The sequence below is a fragment of the Malaclemys terrapin genome, chromosome 7 (genome assembly GCF_027887155.1).
Source record: "Malaclemys terrapin pileata isolate rMalTer1 chromosome 7, rMalTer1.hap1, whole genome shotgun sequence".
NCBI lineage: Eukaryota > Metazoa > Chordata > Testudines > Emydidae > Malaclemys > Malaclemys terrapin.
In genome coordinates this window covers 26,064,324-26,087,067 of record NC_071511.1, presented here as the reverse complement: position 1 = coordinate 26,087,067, position 22,744 = coordinate 26,064,324, and the positions used below count along the sequence as shown (strand labels likewise).

Here is a 22,744-nt window from a genome sequence, read left to right as displayed (position 1 = left end):
TAAGGGCTCAAAACCCAGTTGTGCAAGAGATTGAGGTCCTTCTTTAAAGGTGCTAAGTACACTCAGTTCCCACTGACTTCAACAGGAAATGAGAGTGTACAGCACTTAGACAACTGGGCCATACACATTCCTCTCCCATGGAAAACAGAGCAGGAGCTGGCAAGTATTCCTATAATTCTGTAGAGGCCAAAAATCCACAGGAAAAATCGGGTTCCCTCTTTTAAGTTCCCAGTTAATCTATGGGGAGAGCCAGCCCTCCACATCACTCCTCAGATTTCCTTCTCCCACCTGGGATCATGGTTCACTTAAGAAGTCCTGAAACAAACTCACCCATTCTGTCCCTATTTCTCATTTGCCTCTTATATTCTATTCCATCACCATTAGCTTTCCCTTATCATCCTGCTTCTGTGTCTCTCCTTTTAACCCTGCTCCCACCATTCTATCCCTGCCACTCAACCTGTTTCCAGTCTATCTCCTCTCCTTCTGCCCTCTCAGTCTTTTCTTCACTCACCTCCCTTGCCATCAGAATATTGGGACAGGTGGCTTCAACCACCTTCTTCTCCTTCCAGCTCCTGCTGGCTTAGATCCAGAAGATGAAGAAGCTAGAGTAAGGACTTACAGCTGCTTGGCCAGCTGCATTTCCTCTGCCACATTGTTCCCCAGTGGCCAAAAGTAGTAAATGGGGGAAAATCCCTATAGTCCTGCTGGATGTACAGCATCCCAACACAGCTGTGGGGAAGCAGTACAAGGCTGTGAAATGTGAGAGTGTCACGTCATATCCCTGAAACACAACAGCCCCAAATTTACCAAGTAAAGTTACTGTCTTATACCATGTGATATGCTTCCCTTTGTTCAGTTGCATAGTAAGGTAGTTAGGAGAAATTTAAGGACAAACAAATTGTTCACAGTAGAGCTCCTCCTAATACACACATCATTCAGCTGAATTAGTGAAGCACTGATGGGATGATTTTTGTAACATTCCGTAGTGCAGGCATGGTCAGAGAGATAAAGTGACTTGCCTAGAGTGGGTATGTCTACACAGCAACTGGGAGGATGCTTCCTGGCTCAGATCAACATACACACACTAGGTCTTCTTGAGCTAGTGTTGTGAAGAAATAACGGTGTGGCTGTGGCAGCCTGGACAATGGCTCAGGCTAGTCAACTGAGTATATACCAGGAAGTCAGGAAGGATTGTACTCAGGCAGCTACTCAAGCCACTGCCGCTACACTGTTATTTTTAGCACGCTAACTCAAACAGAGCTACCGCATATCTGTCTATCCACACACCCACTGCAGTGTAGACACACTCAACGATTCAATGGGAGAGCTGGGAAGAGAACCCAAATTCCCTGAAGCCCAGTCACACACTATATCCACTTGACCACACTGCTTTACAGAAATAGTCTCTTTAATCATTACCGTTAATTAAAGCATCCATAGTTTGCATGTCAACTTTACATTAGAATTGTACATGTTTGATGCTGCTTTTTATAATTGTAACTGTGAAGAGTGTTATACGCATGTACTAGACATTGAAGACAAAACAGTAATGTTTTCAGATTTGTAGTGTTAAAATTAGTTGTGTAAAATGAAATCACTTGGAGGACTTTTCATGTTAACAATAATAATTCCCAGCAGCTCCAAGGAAGCACAAGGGAAGTAAATGGAACCAGGAGACTCCCTATTCCCCTTTGCACTTTTGTTCAGTAGCCAGGCACAATAAAAGCCCTATTACTCCAACAAAAGAACTATTCCTAACATGCCCGGTATTCAAGATACTTCAAAAGGGGAAGGGTGAAAGCAGAGCCAGGGTTCCACACAGCAGAGGCACCAGAGCTAGTTGGGCATGCATGCAGGAATACGCTGCACTCACAAAACGGTGTAGTTGAAGATATATTCCGCTACATAATGGCAAATTCCATGAGAAATTCCACCTTCCAGAGGCACAATTCCTCCTGGATAGATTCCCCCTGGAGCAATGCATCTCAACACCATTCCAAGCATGAGACAGTGCCTATAAAACTCGAGTATGCCCAGAACTGATAAATTACCTACCCCACCCTACCAAGGCTCTGGAGATGCTTCACAGAGATGCATAACAATTAAAATAATATAAAAGCACAATGCAATTACCAGGATAAAAACATTATAATCTAAAAACATTAGGAAATTAAATATGGAGCCCAGTATTTGAAACCATTATTAGGTTGTCCCTACTTGCATGGATTACCCATTCAGTAGATTGGGACTAATTGGGAGAATAAGGATTGTTTTGCAGAAAGGATGCAGGATCAAACCCATGCACACTACTAAATGGAAGGAAAAAAGGAAAGATTCTACATATATGGAGGGCTGATGGAGCAATATCATAAAACATCTTTGAAACAGAAAAGTTTTCTGGTGTTATTCAAAATTTGCCTAGGACGGAGTGATTGGCTGTAAATAGAGAGTGAGGCTATGTCTACACTATAGCCTATGTCGGCAAAATTTATGTCACTCAGGAGTGTGAATATTCCACCCCGAGTGACTAAATTACACTGGCAGAAGCACTCGTGTGCACAGTGCTATGTCGAGGGGAGACCTTCTCCCACCAACATAGCTTAATGCACTTGCGGAGGTGAGGTTTTTTTATTCCAACGGGAGAACTCTCTCCTGTTGGCATAGAGCATCTTCACCAGACGTGCTTCAGCAGCACAGCTTTACCAGTACAGCTGCGCTGCTGCAGTGTAGTACGTACAGACATGGACTAAGTTCACAACTAAGTTATTCAATTCTCTCACATTAGGGACAAATAGAGAGACAAGGTGGGTGAAATACTATCTTTTATTGGACCAACTTCTGTGGGTGAGAGAGACAAGCTTTCAAGCCATGCAGAGCTCTTCTTCAGGTCTGGGAAAGACACTCTCAGTTTCACAGTTAAATGTGCTAACTCGGGGGTGGCCAAACTGTGGCTCGTGAGCCACATGTGGCTCTTTTACCATTAAAGTGCAGCTCATGGAGCCCTCCCCCACAACCCCATTCTTCACCTACCAGACTGGGTGGGGGGATGCTCAGGACCTTTGCCTTGCAGCAGGGTGGAGCGGTAGGGGCTTCTGCCCAGCGGGAGGGGTCTTGGGGCTTCAGCCCTGTGGGGCGCACCTGCCAGGGCTCAGGGCTTCAGCAGGAGCAGCGCTGAAGCCCCAACCTCTGGCTCTTGAACTTCTGAAGATTGTCGTATGTGGCTCGGAGGGCCAGAAAGTTTGGCCACCCCTGTGCTAACTACTTATGCTAAACAATCTCACCAGTTCTTTACAAGACAAAATTTTCTTATTAATATACACCACTTACATATTCAATATAAATGCCAATAGCTTGTTTGTAAATTATTTTAGGGGCTTGATACTATTTTTAATTTGCATAGTACTGTAACCATCTAACAACAGTTTCTTAGTAATAAAAGTTAAATATAAATACACACTTTTTATTCCAATTATTAATTGGGATGTTGCATTTTAAAGAAAATATACTACTTGCATACAATTATTGAATTGATACTATGCTGTATTTCAGTATTGGAAAAGACATTATTATTTTTTGCAATCCCCAAAACATCCAAATAAAAAGACTGTCACCCTAATGTTTGAACTTCTCTGATTCTAAAAAGCATTTCATATTATCAACCCTGTTTTTTATTTTGCATTCCACAAGTAGAGGCAAAATAATGTTTTCTATATAAATACCAAATTGTCTACAGAAATATTAAAGTGTGACAAAGACATATAAAATTAATGAATATATTATAAATTATGCCCACAATCCTGCATTAATTTTTCTGTATCAGATGTATGCATTGGAATAGTATACCTTAATTTAAATTAGCCAAAAAGATCAAATTAGTGCTTGACCAAAAATAATAATTAAATGAAACAGCAGAAATGTACATGCAAGAAAATACTTTCTAAGATCCTTCACATTTTTTCTGGTTCAATAATAAATTAAATAATCTGTTCTCCTCTTAAATTTTAAAATTGCTTTAAATTTAAGTTATTTTTTAAACTAATTCCTGGGACTGAGCTAAGCAATTTAGAGCTGATCTTTGCTTTGGTTTTGATCTTCCATTGCTTCTGCTCAGTATTTACAGAATCAGGTCCTCAATATTCAGAAGCAGCTTGAGGAACTAGAAACAATCAAATAAATTGTAATACCTTATTACAGAAAAATAACAATAATGTAACTGTTTTCTAACCATTATTTATTAGCACAGGGCATGATTGCATAATCTAAATGGTGTTTACATCTACACACAAAAGTAAACAAGGCCCAAATTCTGTTAATATTATTCAGACAAGTAGTCCCTCTAAATTCATTTTGAATATTATCATGAACAAGATGAGCAGGATTTGGGCCCCTTTTATATTTTTCCACTTTGCTACCAAAAAGCCTACAAGTGTGAAACAGATTTGTCTGTTTGTTCTGTGCATTTTTAAAATGTAGCTTCAGTGATAAGAGTGAGTGCCCCAGAGTTGATAGTACTCTATGGACTAACAAAGATTTATCATTCTACTGGAAAAAGAACAGGCAGTATGAAGGAACTAAGGCTTACTTAAAAATTGATTGTTAAATGCCAGAAAGGTTTAAAATGAAGATTGGAGTTCAATAGGACTGTATTTTGCCATCCACCATATATAAAGTCATTTATTTCATATTTGGAAACACAAATTTGGCTCAATTTCTGTTAATGGCAATCATGTAGTCTAAAGAACAAGTCTTTAGATCAGTCTGAAAAACATATTATTCTCACATTGTCAAAAAATAAACACAAAGGGAAAAATAACTAAAGAAAATATGCATTGAGGATAAGATGTAACTACCTGCTACATGAATTTAATATAAAAGATTTTCCATTCAGTGGTTTTGAACCACTGAGAGATGGTACTTGTAAAAAAGAAGTATGCAAAAAGTAAAAATTGATAAGATTTGGGATACTATATGCAAAAAGGTTAATGGTCAACAAATAGCAATCACTGTAGCAGTGTGATTAAAACTGAAATAATGAAGGGAATGGTCTACATAGAGCAAGAGAAAAGGTAACCAAGGAGTCAGCAATAAACAAAAGGTGTGCACTATAAGAGTGCAGATGATATGCATGAAAGTATGTCGTCTACCTATGAAACCATCATGTCGATGACCCAAACTAATATAAGGAGTGCAAAGTGTACAAGAGTGCAAACTATTTGATCACCACAGTATGTTGGATGAGAAAGTGGGTATATAATTAGGTTTTATGTTCTCTATGAACAAATCATGACTGATTTCCAAATGTAATTACATGATTTTCAAGAAGTAAATATGGTAGATTCTATGGGATCTATTCTCCCATTCAGGGCCGGCTCCAGGGTTTTGGCCGCCCCAAGCAGCCAAACAAAAAAAAAAACCAAAACCAAAAAAACTGCGATCGCGATCTGCAGGAGCAATTCGGTGGGAGGTCCTTCGCTCCGAGCAGGAGTGAGGGACAGTCCGCCGAATTGCCGCCAAACAGCTGGATATGCCGCCCCTCTCCGAAGTGGCCGCCCCAAGCACCTGCTTGGTAAGCTGGTGCCTGGAGTCGGCCCTGCTCCCATTAATACACATGAAATTTCCACTACATCAGTAGAAATAGCATCAACAACAGACCCAACGGATGAAATCCTGGCCCACTGAAGTTAATGATAAAACCCCCATTGACTTCAGTGGGACCAGTGTCACTCCAAGTGTATAATACCATATTTTTATAGAACCCTATAAAATCAAGTTCTCTCACACCTTCTGATTGGAATTACATGGTAATTATATTTAGAATTACTATGTAATCTGTAGGTCATAAATTGCTATGTTATCACAATCCAGTTACATCATTATTTCTGCCCTGTGATGCTCACAGCATATTTTTAGTGTTAGTTTGTACCAGCCAGAAAATCTTCTACAGATAAGAATGTGTTTTTGTTCTTCCTCAAACTGAAAAATAAATACAATATAGACAAAAGGAAATTTCTTAAGAAACTATATTAAAAAAGGCATCAAAGAATAATCCCAAACAAACAAAAGCATTATTACATTTTCTTGTTTAAACTAATAGGACAACATTGTCATTTGTTTTCATCATTCTATATTTTCAGCCTTTTCTTGGTCAAAATACATTTTTTAAATGTATAAATACTAAACATGCACATTCTTCTCCTGAAAAACTGATCTTTTGCCTTCTGAACTAATGTGATCATACTGCAACTTTACAAAAATATGCTGAACAGACATTTACTAGGTATTATTACTGATATTATCAGGTGAGATATCATAAATACATCACCATATATTATTTTGAATTTGAAGGATCCAGTAAAGTATTCCATGAGCATAGCATTAAAATAAAATAAAACAAAACAAAAACTATCTTTTGCATGCTTTTAAAAAAAATATAATAGAGAAGTTGAGGACCTGAAGGCAATGACATTTGAACTTCGGAGGATGTTATGTTAATCCAATTCCCAGTTAATACATATCATATTCAAAAAAATGGCCTTGAAGTCCACAAAGCTCATTTATTTTGACATAACTAAAACAGGTGATCATCAAAAATTTTTTTGCAAAGCTCCATAGAGGAAGAACACAACACAGTGTCAGGTCAATGGATCCTCATGCTTTCATATGTTACAGCGGGCACTTTCAGAAAGGACTTACTGGATTGTACATCTGATTGAACAACTGTTCAGCTTGCTACATTGCAAAGTTGGGAAGGAGTGAAGCATAGACAGGAAAAGAAGGAAAGATCCAGGAAAACAGCATTAGCTCAACAAATCCAGTGCATTTGCACAGAAGAACTTGTCATAAAAAAGAAGAAATTTAAGTTTCTAAACATTCCTTGGTGAAAGCGAGAGGCACTGGGGAAACATAAATGTTGACTTTGGCTTCTAAAAAAGAATAGCTGGAGTAAAAAAGTTAAGGTTTGTGTTACTTTCCCTCTCTCAAGTTAAATAACCCATGAAATAAAGAAAGGTGTCCACTTTTGATGATACATTAAGTGCTAGTCTCAAGCAATGAATCACTAGAAGCGCTTTTAGCCAAGACTGCAATTTATCACAAAAGTTTCAAAGACAGTAATAATAAAAGATTAATTAAACTTTATCATTAAATTTATGGTTTTTCTTTTGTATTAACACAAGCCTGAATTTTCGATCCAATATAACTTTTGAACAGTACAGCTTGGCAAACAGTAGTTTAGCAACAGCAAGTATGTCAGTAAGCATGGAAATATAAAATCCATGATAAACAACAAAAGGAGGAAATTCTAAAGTGGATAATAAGATTCAGGAAAGCAACATAAAAAATAATTAACTACCTATGAGGTAATTCCTGCTGTTCCATCATAATTAGCAAAGGAAAATAAGTAAAAAAAATGCCTGTAGAGTTTTGGCACAAAAGTGTTGGGAGCTCTTCACTAATTTTGTTCCCATCAATTCCAAATCATAATCCTCGTAACAAAAGGCTTAACAAGCATGCTCATGGTTTTAAACAATTTTGGTGTACAGTAAAATACAGTATGAACACAGGAGCAATTATTCTTTTTGACTGCTCTCCTATTTATTGGTTTTTAAATGCATATGCTATTTCAATTAATAATGGGGCTACAGTTCAGTTTGTTGTCATCAAATGTTTCAAGAGTCTGCCTAAGGATTTTTGTTTTACTTTTGAATATATTCTTTCAGAGTCTGCATATTTTCTCCCCCAGAAATGCAGGTATTGCACAGTGTCAAGTATATAATACTGAGAAATAGTTATAGTCAAGCCTGGGGAAAATGTCTTGAAGAAACATATATAAAAAGGAGGAATTGAAAAAATAATTGAAAAAGAAGAGGAACAAAATTCCAAGGCAAAACTGTTCCTCATCACAAGTTTGGTTAGGCCTTGTATCCCATAAACACTTCTTCTGGGCATAGTGCTTAGGACTATGACTTCTCAGAACTATTCACTGTTGCAAATATGTGCTGGATTAAATCGATATTTAGGAATAAAAATGGATACAACTAAAGAATCATAGTTAATACTGGGCAAGTTAACTAACAGTACCACCACTCTGATTTATTTATTTATTAAGAATGATAAATGATATGCAAGTTGTTAATATTTTTTTAAAAAGAATGGATACATATTTGGAGTTACTTTTCAAATTATGTCCAATGAAATTACACATCTCTCACCTCTGCAGTGTTGAGTGTTCGTTGATACAGTGAGCATCCATATGGGACATGCAGATTTGTATACTGTGTATAAGAATGAAGAAATGTATATGCTCCCTCCCATCTCCATTCAACAAAATTCTAAAATCCTCCCAAAACTGATTTCTGTTTCAGTTAGTTTGTTAAGGGATAAAATCAGTGACTGAAGGTAGATATCAATTTCTGGAGAGCAAGTTACAAAAATATCACAGGATATTTTTAGGTTTAGCTGAAATTAAAGCTTTTACTAAAGTAAATATAAATTAAAAATTACTGTTTGCAGTCCATTGTCATTAACAGTCAGTGTTTCTATTCTCCTAAACACATCCAACAATGTTGAATCTGCATATTATTGTGGAAATACCAAGCCTCCTACAAATCTTGGGCCAGTTCCCATTGGGAATTCATGTTGTATTTATGGTATAATCAAATTATTATGTTTTCAACTTTCATTTGGTAACCCTTTGTATTTTATTCATAAGGAACATACTTCCTTTTTATTTAAAAGGAGGCCCAGACACTTACAGACTTTTATAACTGCTTATTTTTCCATTACTAAATGATGTGTTGATATATAAATTCATAGATGTTCACTTAGAATTTCAACTATTTCAAGCAGATTTCCATTTTTTTAAGATGACAGGTGCTTTAGCATTCTAAAGAACTATTTATCACAAAAATTCTCCCAAAAATAAGGCCACTGGAAAAATAGTTTGAACATGTGAATTCATTTGAACGAATACCGCTAAAAGCAACAAAATTAAATGTAAAAGTTAACCATAGAGGTAATAGTATTTAAATTATAAGTATCTTACCATGCTCATCACCTGGTCTGAACTATAATGCAAATAAAGATTCTTCACACCTTCAGTAAATAATATTTATATTTCTTTTAATAAAATAAAAGTGACCTATGCCTACATGCATTATTTAGGTATTTTAATTCTGGTGCAAATGGCATTGATAATTTCTTGTAAATATTTGATAGGTTAAGATTTTGTTAAAAGCTCTTTGCATGCAAGTTTATTTGAAACAATGCCCTCCTCTCATCCAAATAAGAAAGGCCACAATGGGTCAGACCAAATGTCCATATAGCACAGTATCCTGTCCTCCAACAGTGGCCAATGCCAGGTGTTTCAGAGGAATGAACAGAACAGGTAATCATCAAGTGATCCATCCCCTGTCGCCCATTCCCAGCTTCTGGCAGATATAGACTAGGGACACCATTCCTGCCTATTCTAGCTAATAGCTATTGATGGACCTATCCTCCAGGAATTTATCTAGACTGTGCATTCTGTGAAGAAATACTTCCTTTTGTTTGTTTTAAGCTTCCTGTCAATTAATTTCATTTGGTGACCACTATATGGTCACCCAACAACTGTATATATCATGTGTTTTATACGTGTAAAATTTATATTAGATCATAATATTTTGAGTGTGCTCTTCTAAAGTATACATTACAGCACATATACCTACTCTAGAAGTACATAATAAAATCAAAATGATAGGTAAAAATATAAGATTCAAATTCTGAAACCCTTGCTCACCCTTGAGTAATACCTTACTACACAGGTAGTCCAACTGAAATCAATGAGGCTAACTATTCAACATGAGGAAGGGTATCATAATCTGGACCTAAAAATGTCAATATTCAAGCTAAAATAATTAACCTCTTCTAGAGCACATAAGCATATAAATCTATGTCTGAAGTATTTTGGGGGTTTAAAGTTTTATCTACACTTCTCACTGGCTTATTTAACAGTTGCAGAAGGAAAATATGATGCTTAAACCCCTTGAGTATATCATGAGTTTGGTGTTCAAACAATGAATGCAGACACTACCAAATGACAAAGCAAAAAGTCAAAGAAACACATGAAAAAAAATGTGTCAACAAAATTTGGAGATCGGTTAGTATTGTAATGAAGTAATCTACATAAAATTATTGGATAAGTATTGTACTTCTAAAACATTTTTCTTTAAATGTTTGCTTCTGTTTCTTGGTGGATATAAATAATGCCAACTGTGATATATTCAACACTATTTTCTTTAACTACCTAAAATTTTAATTAAGTAAATAAATACATAAAATTAAGGAGAATTTCAGTATAAAACCTAGACATTTTTGACTAGAAAGAGTAATTTAGATTTGTAGATATAATAATGGCTGGTTTCTATAACTTCCCCCCTCCCCCCCAGTATTTTCACCAGTTTTTCCAAATACCCCTTAGACAGGAAACTTAAGACAATTTTTCAGGCTCACAGACAGCTTTTATACATGCTTCTTAAGAAAAAGTCAACATTGTTTGATGCTAGGATCAGCAGACAGCAGAAGACTGCCAGATTTTAAAATGGACCTCTTGCTTCATTGCCAGTTATATGTTAGAAAAGTGAAGAGTTTAGTCCATTTTACAATAAGAATTTTCTTAGAAGGCACCTACCTTTTTCAGCTGTGCTTCCAACTTACTACATTCTTCTTTCTTTTGTTCTATGGCTATTTCTAAAGATTTTAATTTGGAGTCTCTTTTCAGCCCTGTTGATGCCAATGATGATGCATGTTCTTTGAGGTCAATTAAATTAGACTGAAAAATTATCCAAAAAAAGAAGAAAGAGATGGTGTTAGAAATTGCATTGATCCTAGCCACTAAGATTGTAAATTATTGTACCAGCTATATTTTCGGTCAAAAACTTTGTACATGTGTGTAGACATGGGAATGGGTATTTACAGCATAATAAAATATTATTAGGTAATTTTTAGAAGGTTATTAGGGAATTTTTAGAAGGTTAACAAAAAGTTGAATGTCTATGAAAAGATTACTTGTTCTTGAATATACCATGTTCCCTCTGCTGGAAACATAGAGGGTAATTTCCTTTGGGAAATGGATGATTCATTTGTATTTTAAATGTAATCCTTGAGAATTAGAAAATAGTCTATTCTGTATTTTACACTGATCAGTGTTCTCCTTTATATTTAGTTTACTATCAGATTTTACTTTTGCCAGTTATCCTATGATAGAAGGGTGGAGGTAGCTGCACACAACAGTATTCTACATATTCATCTGCACTTATAATACTATTATCAACTTCTATTGTTAATTTTGTCTATTTTACTTATAATAGCCTATAGAAGCTTTAAAATAAATTAGAATCATAAAGGTTAAGCCCCAGAAGGGACCACTGGATCATCTATTCTGACCTCCTGTATATCACAGGCCACTAACCCCTGCCCAGCACCCACACAATAAACTCAAACACTGAAATTAGACCAATGTATTACAGCTCTCAGTAGACAGGCACAGAATCGGAGGAACTGGGAGTCACCAAGACCTGAGACCCCGCCCTCCCCCAATAGCAGGGAATTGATTAAGTAAGATAAATACAGATCATCCTGCAAGTGAGCCACAACCCATGGAATTCTCACCATCATTTCTTTTAGCCCCTGCAAAAATGGCAGCAGGCTTTTATTAAAAATATCCTCCTCATCATCATGCTGGCGGTAGATTTAAAAAAAAACCCACCAAAGACAGACTTGAATAGAAAAAAAATATTTCCCATTAATTCATCACAACTTTAATTATTTATAAATTCTTACTCAATAGCTTTACTTTAAAGGGTACTCAGACCCTACAGGAGAAGTATGCAAGAGAAGAAAAACCAAAAAGAAGTATCTTGCAGCATGACATGAATAGGATTTAATCTTATCACATAGTTCATAAGAATCTAATGACGTGAGCACAGAGCAGTGGTATGCAATGGCACAACAAAACTTTAGTAAAGAATCAACCAGACCAGGGAATCACCAAGTAAAACCTCTTATCAATAATCAGTCTGGCTGAATCAAATACTGGTGGACCTTACTCTCAGAAGGTCTTGCTCCCGCTAAGCCCATTAGTTCAAATAAAAACTGAAAATAGGACCAGCAGTAGAATACTAAAGCCTTGTCAAACATGTGTAAAGGAAAGGAAAGAAATATACACAAAGAAGAAATAAAAGAAAAATATTTCATGGAAAGTAATCAAGAGTTTGACAGTGGGGATTGCTCAAAAATATATTGCTTTAGGAGTTAGTTTCTAAAAATAGTTGAAAACCAATAGCTTAAACCAGGTATCTCAAACTCCATTGCACCGCAACCCTCATCTGACAACAAAAATTACCACATGACCCCAGGAAGGGGGACCGAAGCCTGAGCCCTGCTGCCCCAGGAGGGTGGGCCAAAGCCAAAGCCCGAGCCCCACTGCCCTGGAGCTGGCCCGAAACCGAAGCTTGAGGGCTTCAGCCCTGGGTGGGACGGCTGTCAGCTGAGCCCTGCCACCCAGGCCTGAAGCCCTTCGGCTTCAGCCCCAACCCCCAGCAAGACTAACACCAGCCCTGGCGACCCCATTAAAACAGGGTCATGACCCACTTTGGGGTCCCGACCCACAGTTTGAGAACTGCTGGCTTAAGCAATTTGACGGTGTCTGTAATTAACTTGTTTATATCAGTGAAACTTGTTAGGAAGATCAGAACAATAAAGATTTTAAATTTTACTGCAATGGCTGACCTCCTTCTCTGTTAGTTCAGCTTGTAAAGCATTAACTTTCTCCTTCAAGTCTTTGTTTTCCTTTTTAAAGGATTCTATTTCTTCCAGTCTCTCTCGGTCATCCCGTTCCCTCTGCTCCTTCAAGCGCTCTATTATTCTCTCCTAACAATAAGAAAGAGTAATAAAAATGTAAAGCTTGGTACAGCAATTCAGAAAAAAAAAAGCTCTCTTTGCATTAAGTTGCACTGGTGAAATTGATCTTTGGAAGCACATATATCACCTTAATTCTCGAGATAAGGGAAATAAGAGGTCGCTCCATCCAACACTTACTGAAGACAATAGAAATACTTCCACTGGCTTCAGTGGGCATTGAATCAGCCCTAAATGCTGAATTATGGTACCATCCTAGACAAAGTTCAACAAAATTTGATATTAATGTAAAATACAGAGACGTTTAATAATATTTAGAGAACACTACATATTTGGACAATGCACCTGCTTTGTTGTTAATCCATAAATTATGAATGAATGTTCAAAATGACAAAGCCACGTTTTCTACTATACTCAGTTTGAATTTTCTTATTACAGTCTAGCTTCCCAGCAAGTTCTATGCAGGTTGCAATAGAGTCTTCATGAAAGTTCTAAAGTTTAGTTAACAATTGTGTGATAATTTAGAATGCAAGCAACAATCTGCCAGTTATCGGTAATGCTATATTCACAGGTATGACATTTTGAAAAACACTGGAATGAGACAGAGAAAAAGGTATCTTCATTTTGATTGCAAAACCCAAAAGAAGAACATTTTCTATCCTAATAGCAACGATTACACACATGCTTAAAGTTGATCATATTCTTTAATGGTGTGCTGAATTTGGCTCTAAGCAGGAAAAGGAAAATGATAGTTTTTCTTCATGGCTTTGAAGGGATTACCTCTAGAACATTTTTTCAGTTCTGGGCTCATCAACAGCAACACTGACAAATTAGAAGGTAGTCACTGCAGACTAACATGATTCGTGGGCTAAAGAATTGATTTAAAAATATGTAAAAACACAAGTCATATAGTGTATAGTTTAGCTAAGTAATGACTAAATTGGGAACATCGCCATCTACAAATATTTGAAATGTGTAAACAAATCAATAGGAGAAAATATTTAGTGTGAGATGAAATTAAATTAAAAATAGGATAATTTAAGCAGAATGTCAGGAAAAACCTTTTTACAGAGAAATTTATGGAAACTATGGAATAAGTCTCCCAAGGAATGTGATGGAAGCCATATCACTCAGGAAAGTTAAACCTGGACTAGACAAAACAGTGTCCTAGTATGAAATACTACTACACTGGCAGGAAAATGGATGAGATGGCATAATTCATCTTTTCCCCTCTGATTCCTTTGGTGTGCCATTGTAGTGCTGTTGATTGTTTCTTTTTAGTTCTTTTTATACTTATGCATGAAATCTATATTATAAAATACTGCTGCATACCAGCATATGACCATGGTTAGTGGAAGTCTAATATTGTCAGAATAACATACATTCTCTTTCTCTCATGTTAATTTTCTCTATGCATAGCTTGTTATACTGCAATACATGTAATGTTTTATTTTTCCTAGCTTTAATATGATTTATTCTCAGTTGAATTTTTTATTACATCTCAAAATGTCAATGAAATATTGAAACAAAGACGGCACCACCTCAGTGGCTTCTCATCAGCTTATTTTATTTGTAAAAAGTTTAGCTACCGTGTAAGGGGAGGAAAGCATTCATTCATTCACAGAACTTATACTGAAATTTATTATTAAGAATATCTAGTTATTTAACTGTCCTCTCTAGACATTCAGTATAATCCTTCTCAGAGGCTTAGAGGCCCTTCAAAACTGTTCCCTTTCCATCCCCCGCAGGTACAACAGAAATCTGTAAAAGGAATAACCTCAACCTTTAAGACACAAAGGATGAGAATAAAGTGCAGAGTGTGAGCCTAACAAGTCCAGCTCCCACCCTTGCAGCAGCCCTTCCTTCCTCCTCTCCCTCTTCCTCTTTATTCTCCTTCCTCCAATGAAGACATTCCCCTTCCTTAGCCCACTCAGTGAAACATCAAAAAAGCCCCTTTTCTCCAAAGAGGCAGAGCCTTGCATTCCCCACAGCCTTGCATTCTGTACCTCAGCCATTAGTTGCTTTTCCTCACTTTACTCACATATCTGACATGTGTTCCTTCCCCACCACTGTCTTCAGTGGCCATTGTGTACTGCCTGCCTGTTTGCTTCCCAGCATGAGAGAAGGTGTTGGAACTCAATGATGGGACAAGTGGAGCATGAGTAGTGTTTCCAGCAGACAGGGAGGGCTTTTCCAACTCTTGCCTGTCTTTTCAGTTTCCATGGCTCCAACCTTACGTAAGCACAAAACCCCTTGGTGTTAACAAAAGATTTAGGTATCAATAGAGGTGGTTTGGGAACAAACTGATAAATTAAACAGCAACAAGTCACCAAGACCAGATGGTATTAACCCAAGAGATCTGAAGGAACTCAAATGTGAAATGGCGGAACTACTAACCAGACAAATGGAGGAGAGCTAATGTGATGCCAATTTTTTAAAAAAAAAGAGATCCAGACATGATGTTGGCAATAACAGGACAGTAAGCCTAACTTCAGTGCCAGGCAAACTGGTTGAAACTATAGTAAAGAACAGAATTATCAGATACATAGATGAATACAATTTGTTGGGGAAGAGACAACACGGCTTTTGTAAAGGAAATTATGCCTCACCAATCTATTAGAATTCTTTGAGGGGGTCAACAAACCTATGGACAAGGGTAATCCGATGAATATAGTGTACTTGGACTTTCAGAAAGCCTTTGATAAGGTCCTTCACCAAAGGCACTTAAGCAAAGTAAGCAGTCATGGGATGAGAGGGAAGGGTCTCTTATGGATCAGTAACTGGTTAAAAGACAGGAAAACAAAGGTAGGAAAAATGGGCACTTTTCAGAATGGAGAGAGGTAAAGAGCAGCATACCTCAGAGATCTGTATTGGAACAGGTGCTGTTGAACATATTCATAAATGATCTGGAAAAATGGGTAAACAGTGAGGTGGCAACATTTTCAGATGATACAAAATTACTCAAGATAGTTAAGTCCAAAGCAGACCATGAAGAGTTAGAAAGGGATCTCACTAAACTGGGTGACTGGGCAACAAAACAGCAGATGAAATTCAAAGTTGATAAATGCAAAGTAATGCATATTGGAAAACACAGTCCCAACTATATATACCCAAAATAATGGGGGTCTGAATTAGCTGTTACCGCTCAAGAGAGAGATTGTGGAGTCACTGTGTATAGCAGGGGTTGGCAACCTTTCAGAAGTGGTATGCTGAGTCTTCATTTATACACTCTAATTTAAGGCTTCGCATGCCGGTAATACATTTTAACACTTTTTAGAAGGTCTCTCTATAAGTCTATGTAAGCCCCAAGGAGATTACATAGATTCTTGGAGCTCTGTCTGCTGGCAGCTCCAGGAGGAGGAGCCAAGGCAAACTCAGAGTCTGCCCAGCAACCAATAGGGAGTGAGATGCCCCTCCCAGGGAGTTCAGGAGAGGGGAGAAGCCATTTTGGAGAGGTTGGAGCCAGCGAGGGCAGGACTGGTTGTGTGGGGAGCTGGTGAGTCCCAGGCCTACACGCAGGGTTCCCCCTGAGAACAGGCCTCTAGGGACCTGACAGACGATCCCTCACCTGGGTTTTCTTTCCCCAGGGATGAGTCCCAAAGCGTTTGCTGAGAAATTTCCCCAGCCAGGCTGGGCTCACCTCCAGCTCCCTACGTGAGACTAGTCACCACATGGTCAGCTCTGCTAGTCCAGGGAAGCTGCCTGCTGAGTGTGTGACTGGAGGCTGGGCTAGGAGGCTACAGTTTGGATGTTAGGGTAGTTGTATAACCTACACCTTGAGCCCTGCACCCCTTTGTGGTGAGGGGAAATCCTGGGACCAACGCAGCCTGATTCCTGCTGGAGGAGGGTCCCTGACAGCAGACAGCAGCCCCTCTGCAGTGACTGAAGAGTCCAGTGTCATCTTCAGACCTGAAGATCAATTCATGGAGTTCGTGAGTGCACCATCTTTTAGTTAGTTAGTCAGGGAATTTGTTTTGGGGACCCCCTACTCCCTGAACTGTGTCCTCAAGCCAGGGAGTAAGGGTTTGAGGATTTTAAAACCTGCTGCTTATTATACCTGTGGAGGGATTCACCACCTCCTCCCACTTGTGGGTCCTTTGGACTGTACTGAACCCAGTCAGCCACACTGCTAAACCACTGCAGAGAATTTTATAGGTCATCAAGGGCCCCAGCAAAGTACGCATACCAACAGAACACTAATTTTACACTTGTTACATCAAGTCATGGGTATTTTCAGTGTGGGCACCGGTGACCCTAAAATAGTGTTTCACCCTGTTACGTTGTATTTGTTGCCTGTTTAATATAATTATTGTGTTGAATATATTTTTATATGTTGTGTTATTTCTTGGAAGTCTCCAACTATCTGGCAAGTAAGTGGGGATTACTCTGTAGTTAGAATTTTCCGCCCAAGCTGCCCTGGTGACCCTGCCAGGAAGGAGCAAGGGGGATGGAGGCACCACCAAATAATTTCATAGAAAAAAAAAAAAGATTTACCCTGCTGAGTGGATGGCAGGATCCAAAAGAACCCAGACTTGTCCATCAAAGCCTGTAAGCGGATTGCCATTAAAGGAGGTAACCAGGTGGAGAGGGGCGCTACATCTATAATGTATAACCAAACTACTGTTATATGTAAAGTAAGCAAGATTTTCAAAATGTTTCAGAAGCTTTATTTAAAATTAAATTAAAATGCAGATCTCATCAGTTTAGTGTGATCCTCGCCCTTGCTTTTCCTTGCTGAGTTTTCCAATGTCTGGCACGTATTTGGATACTTTAAGCTGCACACAGGCTTCTGAGTGATCAGTTGTTAACTGGCTCCGAGAGGGACAGAGGACAGATATCATGTGTGAATATACCTGTTCACACAGGTATGTGGATCCAAATGCTGAAAGCATTGCAAACGCAATTTTCTTCAAACAGTTAAATTTCACTGGCAGGGACGTCCAGCAGGTCAGAATGGAGGCCCCAGGATCTCTCTCGGTAGCTTCAAGTGCGCTCCACAATCCACAAACTTTGATGTCCACAATTCTGAGCTTTTTAACTAAATGAGTTGCATTTTGAAATCTTCGAGACACATCCACTGAAATACAGACAAATCCAAGTCGCTTTCGTTGAACTTTTCAAGTTTAATTAGAAAAGAAAGCATTGGGCCAAATCGCTGGAAATCTTGAAATCTGTCAGAAAATTCTGATTCCAGTTCTTGCATGCACTTTCCAATCTCATCAACACTGACAGTGCAATGTGTCGATAGTTCTTTTATGTGTTGGAAGTAGCAGAAAGTAGAAGTTTGAATATCACTGGAAAAAACTGCTAGTTTCAAAACAAATGTTTTCCAGGCTTCATAAAGATCCAGAACTGTTTGCCCTGCACCCTGGAAACAGAGGTTGAGTTTGTTTAGGTGAGCAGCAATATCAGTTAGAAACGTGAGCTTACACAGCCATGTGTCATCATCCAGTTCAGGGTACTTTTGTTCTTTTTCCGACAAAAAGGCCTTGATTGCCTCAAAACAGATTACAAAGCGCACCAAACCTTGCCACGACTTAGCCACCGAATGCTGCTGTGAAGTGGGATGTCATTATAAGCACTGTCCATCTCTTCTAGAGGTGCTTCAAATTGTCTGTGAGTCAAAGCAGATCGAGCAACAAGGAAATTCACAATTCACACCACTGTATTCATCACATTATTAAGCTCTGAATTAGAAATTTTTGCACACAGGTTTTCTTGATGGATGATACAGTGAAATTTAACTGTCGAATGGCCAATTTGATCTTCAAGTAACTTTACAAATCCCTTCTGTTTTCCGACCATGGCAGGAGCACCGTCTGTTGTCACACAAAATATTTTTCTGATGTCAACTCCTCATTTTTCAAAATGGTTTACAAAACTTTCCAGTATATCTTTTCCCTTTGTTGTGCCATGCAGGGGTTTTAGGCAACAAAGTTCCTCTTGGATTTCATCGGAAGCACAATATCTTGCAACAATTGGCAAACGTGGAACGTCGTTTATTTCCACGGTCTCATCAACTGCAACACTGAACACTGCTTGTCTTTCAATGCAGTCATCTGCTTTTCCTTAATGTTTTCTGCCATTTCACTTATGCGTCTCTCAACTGTTCTGGCAGAGATGGGGAGTTCTTTTATTCTAGATATGATTGTATCTTTATTTGGAAAATCATTGAACAAAATCTCCAAACTGCTGAGAAAAACTTCTTTTATATATTCCCCATCTGTAAACAGCTTTCTGTTTTTTGCAATGCACTGTGCAATCTTGTAACTTCCTTCTGTAGCTTGATTTTTACTTACACTTAAGCTTTTAAAAACACTGCTTTGCTTCTCATAGGCTGCTATTGCCTTTTTGATTGATTCAGTCTTGTCTGCTTTGTCAAGAAAGGTTTTCTCGTGCTTCGTTTCAAAATGTCATTGAATACTTGATGTGCGACAAACAACACTTTCATAACAGAAAACACAAATAGCACGGTCCTTCTTTTCAATAAATCCAAATGCGTCTGTCCAAGCAGGCTGAAATGATCAGACATCTAGCTTCGCTTTCTTAGGAGCTGCCATTTTGTCAAGTGTTCCCTTCAACTCTCAGTGGGGAAAAAAAATGGCGATAGAAGGCAGGCACAAGGTCAAACACAGTGTTGTCTGAGATAAGCAATTTTAAGATGGGGGTGCTGGTGTGCAACCCCCTCTTGCCTGGTGTGCAACCCTCACTGTCCCAGGCTTGGGACAGTGGGCCATAGCGGGGAGGCTGCAGAGGACTGATCCAAGGTCAGGAGCAGAGCCCAGTGTGGCCTGCTGGGACTCCAGGCTGGAAAGCAGGCTGAGCAAGGCTGGAGATCCAGACCTGGCTGCAGGAGGTCAGCGGCTGGAACCCAAGATTTTGACATAGGTAAATAATCAGCACTAAGTTTGATGTTCTTGTAATAAGCATATTGATATAGAACAGATATTTGCTACTGCACTTCTCAAGAGCATTTTTTTAAAAGAGCCTGAAATTCAGAGTCCTACTCTCATTTTACATCCTGCATTTGCTTGTCAGAGAAAATCACCTTTATTCCCTTGGATAAACATACATCTATATTATAGAGTTAACACTACTATGAGAACCTTTGGCTGAAGACAATGTTGAACAATTACATAGTTCTCTTTCTAACATAAACAGGCTACAGAGTGATGACATTCCTGTATGTACTCAGATGTGTTCCATCTTGCATACAGCAAAAAGAAATTGTCAAAGGCCGACTAGCAAAACCCTTTCCAAGAGATTATAATTTTTACAGTGGTAGGCTGCCCAGCTCTGTACACCATATTCAAAAGAGAGTGAAATCCTGGCTTCATACAGTCAATAACAAAACTCCCACTAACTTCAGTGCGGTCAGGATTTCATCCAGAGTCTCACAATTTCCTTTAGCCATTTCAATAGGACTTTGTGTAGGCAGAGAGGTTTGCCCATGTGGATGAAGCTGCAGGAGCACGGCCTTAAATAGAAACATCACTTTTGAGCAGTATGACAGAACTGTTCTAAGTTTACTTTTTAATGTGTCACACATTGTGAGCTACACAAGACATGGATAATGTATGTTATTAAGAGCCCAGACTCACTCCTAATAATAAATAAATTCCCAGACTGTTATGAGGAATCATAGATTCTATGATATTTAAACTGTAAATTCAAAGATTATCCTCCTGCACTGAATGTAGATTAAGAAATGTTAAAGTATGTACATTGCTGTATGAATAATTACGTTAGGGTGTTTTTGTTTTGTTTTTCATACCAACGCCACCTTAAAGATTTAGTTACTTAAAGTAATATTCCCTATATAATAAACTATATTAAATGTATACATAATAGTCACTCTGGCATTTTATTAATGGTTAAATAGTATAAAATTATTCTCAGTCAATCACAAAAGAAGGCTAATTTAACTGTCAGCTGCAGGGGGCTAGATGTCAAAAACGTGTTAAAAGGGCCTAATATACCATGTTTTACTTGATTAACAGCTAACTTGAAGAAATCCCAACAATGTGTTCTTGTTTTAGTCTTATTTGCACTGGCAAGCTTTCCTTGTGCTCTAATCAGTACCTCACAGGTCTAATCTACTTGCACTTTATCACAGAAGCAGGAACTGAATTGTAGCAGCATGCTACTTTATTATCAGACATACTCAATTGCTTATCTACTGTGTGGGGCTACAGCAGTTGTATGGCAAGACCAACTTCATAAATATCTGCTTCATGAAAGCAACCTCTTGAGCTGCTGGGCCAGTTCTAAAGCTAAGATATTTTAAAAGTTTAATGTTAACATCAAGGAAGTCTATAGTGCTTTTACCTATTCTTATTTTTTTTTTAATTATCTGTGCAGGAATAAAATTATTTTTGGCTTAATACGAAGTGCACCTTTAGTCTTTTTTAAAGAGCTTTCATTGCCTAGAAGAAACTTCCAGTTTAGAGAATGATTAAAAAATGCCCACAAACTGTAAATATATCAATTAATTATTCCTGCACAATCCTAACTAATTACTTTCTTAGTGTCTTGCACATTATTGCAAGTTATTTGACAGCAGAAACCGAATCAATCCTAATTGTATTCAACACCAGAAAAGCTGTAAACATTTGATATTTTGGATAAAGGACTGTTGTCCTAAAAAGCACATTTTAAAGACTGGTACAATATCGTAGTACTTGAAAACCATAGTCTAATGATTATATAGCTCATGATGAAGATTGTGTTTCCCATATGCAAAACTTGGCATTGTTCACAACAGTTTTACTTTTGTGTGTATGCATCCCATCAAATTTAATTCCACTAGTCTTTTAAAGGCAGAATACTCCAGCAAAAAGGATCTATAAAGAGTTTCTATCTACCTCGGTTTATCAAGATAATCATTTGGAAACGTACTAACGGCTGAAAGATGTATATTAGGATCCTGGAAATATTTTCTAGATTAAATGAATACATGCTACAGGTATACTGTAAAATTGTTTGTTCTATGGTAGGTACGTAATGATTTTAGGATTCCATCAGTCTCTGTTTTTCATTTAGTTGGACACAGTGACAAAGCCACCTTGCCATTAAATGTAAAAGAAAAGCCAAAATGGAATACTCATACTCTTGCAAATTCTACTTCTAGGATTTTTGGTAAAATACTAGTGGCGATGTTTTCTAATTCAAAATCAAATTATTTATCTGCAATTCTCAATGCACTACAATTGGTGCAAATAAATTATAAAATTTTCAAACAATAAGCACACAAAGTTTGCATGTGCAAATCTAATGCAAGTGATAGCGGGCCTAGAATCATACACACAAAACGAAAAGCCAGTTTTAGGCCCCTTTTTATGGTAAAACATTTTAGAGGAGAAAAACAGTTAAACTATCTGATTGTGGGGCATCAAGTTGGATTTTGTTGCTATTTGGTTTGCTAAGTTTTATGTTTTAATATTCTCTGGATAAAAGCCTTCTGAGGGGTGTTTTCAAATCAAGTGTGTACCTTTTTCTAAAAGATATGATCTAGTTCAACAGTGCCTATTGGACTTAAGTCATATGACCTGTGTTATGCAGGATGTCGGACTAGATGACCACAATGGTCCCTTCTGGCCTTAAAATCTATGAATCTCTGAATAAAGCCTTGTCCACACCAACAAAAGTAAACTGACTTTGAATTCAGTTCAACAACATGCTTAAGTCTTTTGCTGACTGAATTTTCAAAACATGGTTTCCACATTCAGTATTAATGCTCCGAGAACTGTTTTAGCACATATAATAGTAGTGAATTAGTGAGCTAAACTTCAGGTCTAATTTTCAAAAGTGTGTGAATTAGAAACATAAGTCTCAATAGGACTTACCTTTA

General features: G+C 37.8%; 1 protein-coding gene across 2 annotated transcripts in view; it reads right to left on the bottom strand.

The window, feature by feature from the left end:
- The window catches only part of ERC2 (ELKS/RAB6-interacting/CAST family member 2), an 866,973-nt gene that overhangs the window by 443,211 nt on the left and 401,018 nt on the right, over nucleotides 1-22,744 (bottom strand). For both annotated transcript variants that reach the window (XR_008445768.1, XM_054035803.1), the window contains exons 9-11: nucleotides 12,766-12,906; nucleotides 10,667-10,807; nucleotides 6,694-6,729 (exon numbers count right to left, since the gene is read on the bottom strand). Coding sequence is in view for 1 of the 2 variants with exons in the window: in XM_054035803.1 (XP_053891778.1) it covers nucleotides 6,694-6,729; nucleotides 10,667-10,807; nucleotides 12,766-12,906 (318 nt within the window). In the remaining variant the exon portion in view is untranslated. The remainder of the gene's footprint in view (nucleotides 1-6,693; nucleotides 6,730-10,666; nucleotides 10,808-12,765; nucleotides 12,907-22,744) is intronic.